The sequence below is a fragment of the Nymphalis io genome, chromosome 15 (assembly GCF_905147045.1).
Source record: "Nymphalis io chromosome 15, ilAglIoxx1.1, whole genome shotgun sequence".
Taxonomy (NCBI): domain Eukaryota; kingdom Metazoa; phylum Arthropoda; class Insecta; order Lepidoptera; family Nymphalidae; genus Nymphalis; species Nymphalis io.
This window is the reverse complement of record NC_065902.1, coordinates 7,299,394-7,308,374: the sequence shown is the minus strand read 5'-3', so window position 1 is coordinate 7,308,374 and position 8,981 is coordinate 7,299,394. Positions and strand designations below refer to the sequence as shown.

The 8,981-nt window shown below is 28.7% G+C and overlaps 1 protein-coding gene across 1 annotated transcript; it reads right to left on the bottom strand.

Moving 5' to 3' along the window:
• Positions 1–869: 869 nt before the first annotated feature.
• On the bottom strand, positions 870–6,472 carry LOC126773755 (SREBP regulating gene protein). Its single transcript, XM_050494868.1, has 4 exons — positions 6,104–6,472; positions 5,877–6,021; positions 5,278–5,429; positions 870–4,314 (listed from the first exon to the last, which is right to left on the bottom strand). Exons 1-4 carry the CDS (start codon positions 6,275–6,277, stop codon positions 4,114–4,116), a joined length of 672 nt encoding a protein of 223 aa, XP_050350825.1. The 5' UTR covers positions 6,278–6,472; the 3' UTR covers positions 870–4,113.
• Positions 6,473–8,981: the final 2,509 nt, after the last annotated feature.

Genomic DNA, 8,981 nt, shown 5'->3' with positions numbered 1-8,981 from the left:
AAGTCGATCTCTTTCTCGTTCAATCACTTACATAATACGAACGGCAAATATGACACGATCAACGATGAGAGTTCAGCAGTCAGGACCAGCGGTTTTACGTGTTGTCCGAGACAAGGGGTGATCAGTATCAGTATCAGCCTGTGAATGTCCCACTGCTGGGCTAAGACCTCCTCTCCTTTTTTTTAGAAGGTTTTGGAGCAAATTCCAGCACGCTGCTCCAATGCGGGTTGGTGAAATACACATGTGACAGAATTTCAGTGAAATTAGACACATGTAGATTTCCTCACGATGTTTTCCTTCACCGTCAAGCACGAGATTTAACTATAACACAAATAAAACACATGAAATTTCAGTGGTGCTTGCCCAGGTTTGAAACCACGATTAATTAATCCAAATTCTGGGCTGCTATGGACTACTATTCCTCGACTGCAAAACCTTATACCTTTTTAATGGCAGGGCCATCCGGGGCTTATACCTAGCTTCTCGGGATCGATAGCCATTAGACCACCGAGGTAGTCATACAATAAAAAGAATTTTCATGTGCTTATTATGCATCTTGTGCACGGTGGTGAAGGAAGCGATCGTGAGGAAACCTATATTGTGTCAAGAAAATTCTTTTGATTCACGTGTGTATCCGCTATCCCGATCTAAAGCAACGTGATGGAATAATCACCAATCCACTCTTTTAGAAATGGCACCGTTGTCTAACAGTAGGATGTTTTTATTCAGTTTTTAAGAATATAATTTTAAGTTTTTTTTATAAGAACTTATTGTGATTTATGCTAGTAACTTTAAAATTAATTAAAAACGAACACCTGGGTAAAATAAAAAATTAAACTGCAATGAAAAGGCAAAATTGAGTGGTACAAAAATATTTATTTACTTATGTCAATAAATAACATTAATTATTTTCATACAAGTCATCGCGCATTTGTTTTTCAATAATAAGGTTACATTCGTTAACAATTTGCTATATCATAACTTAAGAGTAAAATATTTTCTAGTATTAGGTACTTTATTAAGACATACTATAAAACAGCAGTGCAATTCTGCAAGATTAAACTTGAAACAGGAAAAAAACAAGAGATACGAAGTAAATAATCATAGATTAGCACTGGAGAAAATTATCATTATTATATACAAAATATACTATCAACATGTATAAAAATCTCAACTACGAGAATCTAATTTCTATTATAAATATTATACATTTTTTTAATTATTTAAAAAAAATATTTCTATTCGTATTTTTTGTGTAAAAGCTATGAACTTTAACACATTGCAAATGAATACAGGTCAGACTGGTATATCGGCTACCTGATAATTGTGTGACCAACACATTCAGTCATTGGAGTATTAACTATTCGATACAAAGTCGACAAGCCGATATCGTCCCTTGTGCGTGTATTTACACTGGCTCTCTCAAACCGGAACACACTAATACAAGATATTGCTGTTTTGCGTTCGATTAGTTGATACCAGACGAGCTCGTATGAAGTATAAGTGAATTACTTAAAAACAAACATCTTTAATCGATTTTGATAAGATTTCTTGTAAATACGGGGCATTTATTATGTATATACGATAACAACATAATAATTGAGATGACTACTACAAATTACCCACGAATAAAGGCGGATATTGCTTTAATTACTTTGTACGTTATTTTAATTTAACGAATAATTATATTTATGAAATTAAGTCAGGCAAACATCGATTATAATTATTTATATATCTAAATTTTTTACCATACAAACATGATCCGTGATGATCCAGTCGATTGAACACGCGAATCTAAAACGAAGATTGCGTTGCTAGACATTTAATTGATGTTTGTATCGTAAGGAAACTAGCATTTATCAGATAAAACAATAAATGGTCTCATAAGTTCATAGTCGATGTTCAGTTTAATATGATTCAATTTAGATTTTGAACTTGCTTTATATTTTTTACTTTCATTAAGAAAAACTAGACTCGGAAGTTCGTTAAGACACATTTAGTCATTTTAAAAGAGGCGGTCGTCTTATCCTTTATAACTACGCCTTTTATAAATCGCAAAAATAATATATATATTAGGTAATTTCGGTTATATACACGGATATTTTTTTTAAAGAAATCGAAGATTAAATACAAACTTCGAACTTAAAGTACTTATTTGCCTTATATAGGTTCACAATACGATGGGCATAAAGGTAATATAACGTTAAAAATTAAGTATTAATAAGCTTGGAAACTAGCTAATCAATACCAATCCTAGAAAGAGATAAAGAATTCTAGAAAGAGATAAAGTTGCCTAATAACAGCTAATGTTACATTTACATTTGTTTTCAAATGTAAATATGGTTGTCCAGCTGTTCTACCCAAGAGTGTGTAAATAGAGAACACCTATTTAATTCATTCATTTTTCAATGTTTAATAGACATGCAAAGCAAGAAAAAAATCTAGAATAACATTATGCAGTAATTGTTTAATCATACATTCTTACACATAATTAATCTTCATTATACTTTGAAATTGGTCTTACAATATTTGGTAACCATTAATATATAACGTATAAATTCAATTATAATATACCATCAATTTGCTCTCTACAATTGTTTGTAAAATACTTCAATGTCAAATATATATATATAAATTTATATTATATATATATATTTAAATTTTATAACATCTAAAGGGCATGTGCTGAGAATTGGGATGCCCCATTAATATAATTTCAATCGATAAATGTTCTAGGAACACTTACGACACAAACAAAAAAATAACATTAGTTATATACATATACATACATAATGCGAACATTAATAACAAATGAGTATTTTGTTAGGCAAATGTTAATAGTGCTTAGTCTATTGCATATAATCTCTAAGCGACTTAAAGTAGATATAAGAAGCACTTTTACTAAAATTGCAAAATGTCCTATACAGGCGTAGGATAATCTATTAAATAATAAAATTTACATAAAGCTTAGTTTGTACATTGAATATTTTTTTTTTATAATTCGTCATTTGGCTGAATGTCAGCCAATCATTCGTCATTATTATTGATACAGAGTCAAAATATGCAATATTTATAAATGTCGTGTATCTTTGTTACCAAATCACCTTATTAACAGATTTTAATGATATTTGTAGACCATTTAGTAGGTCAATAAGCAAACGTAATGGCGCTAGATATCAAGCCGGAAGTATATCAATGAGACTGCGACTGCTTGTATATATGAGCTATTGTCATATATACATGCAGTCTCATTAATATTGCGATAGTAACGCTATCTAAAATTTATTTGACCTTACGGCCACACTCCGGACGAAACTCTCGATTTCAGTTTAGAATAATCCTTGATTTTTATTGAAGATATTACTGTAGCTTTCGCATCACGTGAATTATAAATAGATAGTTAATCTTTTTAGTTTAAAAGTTATGTTCATTATAATGTATTATGCCGTCACCATTATATAGTCAATTTCAGATGGAATAGAAAATGATAAAAAATTATAAAATTAATGCAAAAATAAATATTTCATATCATATGATATAAACTTCATACACGACGTTTTAAACAACCTCTTACTTAGGTTAATCTTAGCCAGTTATAATAAATTGTAATGTAACTTTTTAAAATTTATTTAATAGGTAAGTACATAAAATACCTTATTATTAATTAAAATGGATCACTACGGCCTTAGTTATAAACGTTGTTTAGCGTCTGTTTCGTTAACTGACTTCTCTGTTTACGTCATCATTGATTTGACGTTCGAAAGAAGACATGGCATTATTCAACGAATTAACCTCGCAGCAACACTTTTAAAAAGCCGCTATATTTTAACAATTTAATTATTATGTATAAATAATTAGTTATTATTACAATTAAAAAAAAATATGTCAAATAGCCTTGTTTGTTTTAGCAATCAAAGTGAGCGGTGATATATTTTTTTATTATATATTATTACTTGTAAAAGTATGAAACGAGTATAAATAAAAAAAAAACTGTTATTATTAAGCACAAAATGTCATTTTACGTATATGTACACATATATTACTGTATATTTCTTAATCAAATTGCTTAACACTTAACTTCACTGTTCTTCGTAACATCCACATTAGTAACTGCTAATCGGGTGGTTTAGTTTCCAACGGTCCATTGCCAAAGCAATACTTGTGGGCTGGATTCTTGTAGGAATTTTCATGTAAGACGCTGTGAGAGCTGGTGCGACACTTTGTCATACACAACTCATAATCATCAGTTATTGAATGAAATAACACATTCTCGTCCGTTGAAAGTTTTGAAAGTACAATTTGGAGCATACTTCTCTGAAACACAATAGTATGAGTTATTACTTCTTGATATTATTTCAAGTTGTGCAACTGAAATTTTGCACATGTTTTTGGTCGAAAATCGAATTAGTAGTTTTTTAAATAACACGATTTCCCAAGATTCGTCATTTAGCTAGTTTAGTAGGTACCACCGACTGTCGAAAGGGTGAGTGAGCCAGTGTAACTACAGGCACATGGGACGTAACGTCTTAATTTCCAAGGTTGGTGGCACATTGGCTCCTATTTCTTGGGCGGTGGTGACCACTTATTAACGGTAACCCATCTGTCAGTCCACCTAACTATATTATAAGAAAGAGATATTGCGCATGAGCAAAGAAAGTGGACCGAACAGTAAAAGGTACATAGCACTTAAAATCAAATTGTAAATAATAAATAAAATTAAATATTGGTAGATATTTATTATTTAGTACATAGTATTTAAGTTTAATAATCAATAACAATTATAATTATCACAATATATATATATATAGGATACATGTATATATATATATATATATATATATATATATATATATAGGATACATGTATAGGAATAGAATTTTACGTCGCAGACATCTACAGATAAGACATTGATAACATTTTTATTTCTTTCCATTATAAAACACTAGAACTACACAAATTATGTTTGAAAAGTAGATTGTTACATATTTTAGCATAACTTGTGTTCAACTAAAAAAGTTAATTCTGTAATAGCAGATTACAATATTATTATTGTCAATTTACAAGTTTCATAATAAAGCTATGTAGTTTGTTTTTTATAGAGATATGTGCAATAGTTTTTTATAGCAATTTTAAATCAATTTTGTTTTTGCATTGATTTCTACAAAAGAAATAATCACAATAACTATAAATTTAGTAAATATAAGCACATTATGTAAACATATTATAAATTACTGTCCACTTATGTCGTGATATGTAATATTTATTAGAAAAGCTTACCTTATTGGGATCAATGCAGCACGAAACACAGTATTCAAACACAATACAACAACTGCTTTCATTACATGTTTTACAGCTATACCGTTTTGTGTTTTCACTTTCTGTGTTACAGCAACCATTTTTGGCTAAGTCTTCCCGTTGACATATATAACCTTTAATAACATGAAAATGTATATTAGAAAAGGATAGCTTATTACTGTTAATGATTAATAAAATATATTTAAATTTTAGAACATTATTTCACAAATTTAATGTTTCCATGAGTTCTATGATAATAAATAATAATTGTTGTACTGTATGTAGTGTATGAAAGCCACAGAATAATAAAATATACAATAATCATACCATCATATACTATACTATAAGTTAGCAGAAATTAAAAATATTAATACTATAGAGTAAAATACTTATTTTAAATATGATATGAGGCTTTTACAAATATATTTTAGTGTAGTTTAATTGCTAGTACCATATAATTGGAATTTTGATTATGAAATACTGTCTTCAATTGAAATAATTTTCAAGCTTAATAAACACTTTCAAAACCTTTTTTTTTTCAATTAAATGAAAAACAATTTGATTAAGAAATTATAAATAACCTCGATCATCAACTAAAACTGATTTGCCTTGAAGCGAATTTCTACATGCAATTTCATTGGTTTCATTATGCTCCTGAAGTGTCCTCCATACAAATGGTTTCTTTTCAGGTGATATATCTTGGTAAACCATGTTTCTGTCGTGTCCCTGAAATAATTAATTTACTAAATAAATAAGCCAGTAGATGTGGAATTGAAAACAAATGAAAACAACAATTATTTATACCAACCTCTCTTAAGAAACTAACAATACAATAGGTTAAGGAAGACGCGAATATTATACCCAATACTAATCGTCTTCGAATAAATCGTAATAAAGCTGCGTACCACATTTTTAAATGTAATAAGGAAATGACTTTTATTTCAATAAAACAAAAATAAGATGAAGGAATACATATTAGCATTTTGTTAGTCACACTACGGCGTAATTATCACAACTTTCTCCATGTATTTCGTAAATCTTACGGCCATCCAATAAAGTATGTTCCATTCCAAATATTAGTTATCAAACGAATATATTTTTACAGTAAAATAAATAATAAATACGACAAAACTGGGATAAATTACTAAAATATTTTTCATAAACATTAAACACTCAAATTCTGAGTGATATTGACAACTTCAGAATGACATTATTTTATAGTTGCCAGCTACTATATATCGATGGCAGCAAACTAGATACGAACTTCTGCATTTTTGTGAAAATGCTGTTTTTACGAAAATAAGTTTATATTAACCTTATGTACAAGTATGTATTAAAGTTTTTTAATTTTTCTAAGTAATTGCAATTTTCTGGTATGTAAATGAATACATCTACACTCGAATTTTGAAAAACGTCGTAGTAGAAACGGACATTTGAATTTGTCCACCTTTACTTCGGAGTATCCACAGATGATTGAACCGCAAATAAAGACATCAGTCACTTATCACACTCTTGCGCATACGCGGTTATGCGGTTAATTTACCGCACTTTTTGTTAAAATTGTATTGTTTATAGCACTCTACATTTATGTATCTTTAAAATATTAGTTTCTATTTAGATACCTACCATGATTTTTACAAAAATATCAAACACAGTAGCGTATTAGAATCAACAGCAGTTGACGACGCAGAATTTAAATAATAACTTAGTTTATTCGCACCTCATCGTTAACGTTTTCTCTTTTCTGATCTCTTTTTTCTCCATAAAAAGTAGTTTGAAAGTGATAATAATTGTTGAGATACAAGTATTTTTTTTTTTAATTTTATAGTCGGTAACTAATCTTTACTAATATTATAAAGCTAAAGAGTTTGTTTGGTTGAAGGCACTAATTTCAAAAAATACCGGTTCAAATTGAAAATTTTGTTAGTGTTCCCCTTTATCAAAGGCTATTATTATATTTAACATCAAGCTACAACCAATAGGAGCTAAGCATCAATAAAAAATGTTGCAGAAACGGGGAAAATGTATTCTTTTTTAGAGCTTCCGTTGCGTACGCTGTCTAAACGGTTAAAGTTAAGCAACAATCAGGTATGCCAGAATTGTTTTTCTTAAAAGTTAAAAATACATCCACGATATCATATGTGTATCATTTAAGGATGACTTACTATAATCTTTTTTTATGGTAATCAAATTAGTTCTAAAATAATCCATTATTTGCATAGATTTTCTCCTCATTGTTTTGTTAAATTTATAAATACTCATTTTTTTAAAAGATAGTTAATCGTTAGTACTTATTTTTTAAATACAGATTTACCTTTCAGTTTTAAAAGGATACAATTTCTTATGAAGGTATCGTTTGCAGTCATAATAATAAAGCACAGAGACAGACATTAAAATATGTCGGAATAGATTTAAGGGAATTCAGTTTTTCTTATGGCTAATTGTATGTTGCCCTATCAAGATCTGGATGAGGTGAAAACCAATAAATAGGAATATCCCACGAGATTAAACCTAAAAATGTTGTTATTACTGAAAAGTACGCTTTTCGTGATATCTTTAAGTTATACACGGGTAGAACCGCGGGCACAGCTCGTTACCAATAAAACACTTAACTGAGTGATTAAAAATAGCCTGATATTCTGTAAATTTCAAGGGTGATTATACTTTTAAGAAAGAGTTATATTAATTTTTTTTATCTGTATGTTAGCATTATATTTTATTTATATTAATTAATAAAAAAGTTATTTTCTTTGATAATTAATCTAAAGTATAATTAACTTAAAAATAGTTTTGATTTTTTTGTCCATAAACTAAAATATATAATTATTATAAATACATAATAAGTAAAACAGTATTATTGCATATGCATTATTATTAAAACAAAACATTTGTGTGGTTTAGGAAATTAAGTAAGCTTAACTGAGAGACGTAGATGAAGCTATGTGAAACGTTATATGCAAAGTAAATGAAGATATCTACAAAATGTTAGTCTAAAAATGTTAAATACTATTTTTGTGTCGCTTAGATTTCTTTAAATATCCTTAAAAAATAGTTCTGGAGGTCGTTACCTTAATTTATTAAATATTTTAATTAGAACGAGCTCTATTTTTATTACAACGAATAAACGGATATCAGGCAGATGTCTTCTTTTACGTTGAGGCTTTTACAAAGTATAAAAATACATCTACATTATTTCAGAAAAACAATGAAATAGCGATAAAACCCGTTATACAATAAATAAAAAATGGGATTTTAAAACATCATGGAAAATATCAAGTTAATTGATACATAAATGTCGAAATGGTAACTATTTTTTACTTAATGTGCTCTCCTATAAATTTTGTATTATGTAGATATCCGTATCTACCTTGCTGCTATATATTCCATATTGTATTCACACATGTCTAATTAATATGATATTTAAACCTTAACAAATGTCAAGTTAGTTGTAAACTACTTGTGTACCAGATATGTTATATTAAATAAAAAAAAATTAATTGTTCCAGTAGTCTCACATTTAAGCCGTTTACCACAATTTATATTAGCGAAAGTTCAATTCTCATGTCACGGCAACCTTAAATATGTTGTATTTCTTAAATCAGTCGCCATCACTCCGTTGAGATGAGAGGACTACGAAGAAAAATGTTATTGCTGCTTTTAATAATTAATAATCATATAATCAAAAA

What these genes read in the sequence shown, in the direction of transcription:
- LOC126773755 (XM_050494868.1), bottom strand. Translation starts at nt 6,277, where the DNA reads ATGCTAATATGTATTCCTTCATCTTATTTTTGTTTTATTGAAATAAAA. An exon ending in TTGTTAGTTTCTTAAGAGAG is followed by an intron (nt 6,022 to 6,103) that starts GTTGGTATAAAT and finishes TAATTATTTCAG; the next exon opens with GGACACGACAGAAACATGGT. An exon ending in GCTGCATTGATCCCAATAAG is followed by an intron (nt 4,315 to 5,277) that starts GTAAGCTTTTCT and finishes ATTGTGTTTCAG; the next exon opens with AGAAGTATGCTCCAAATTGT.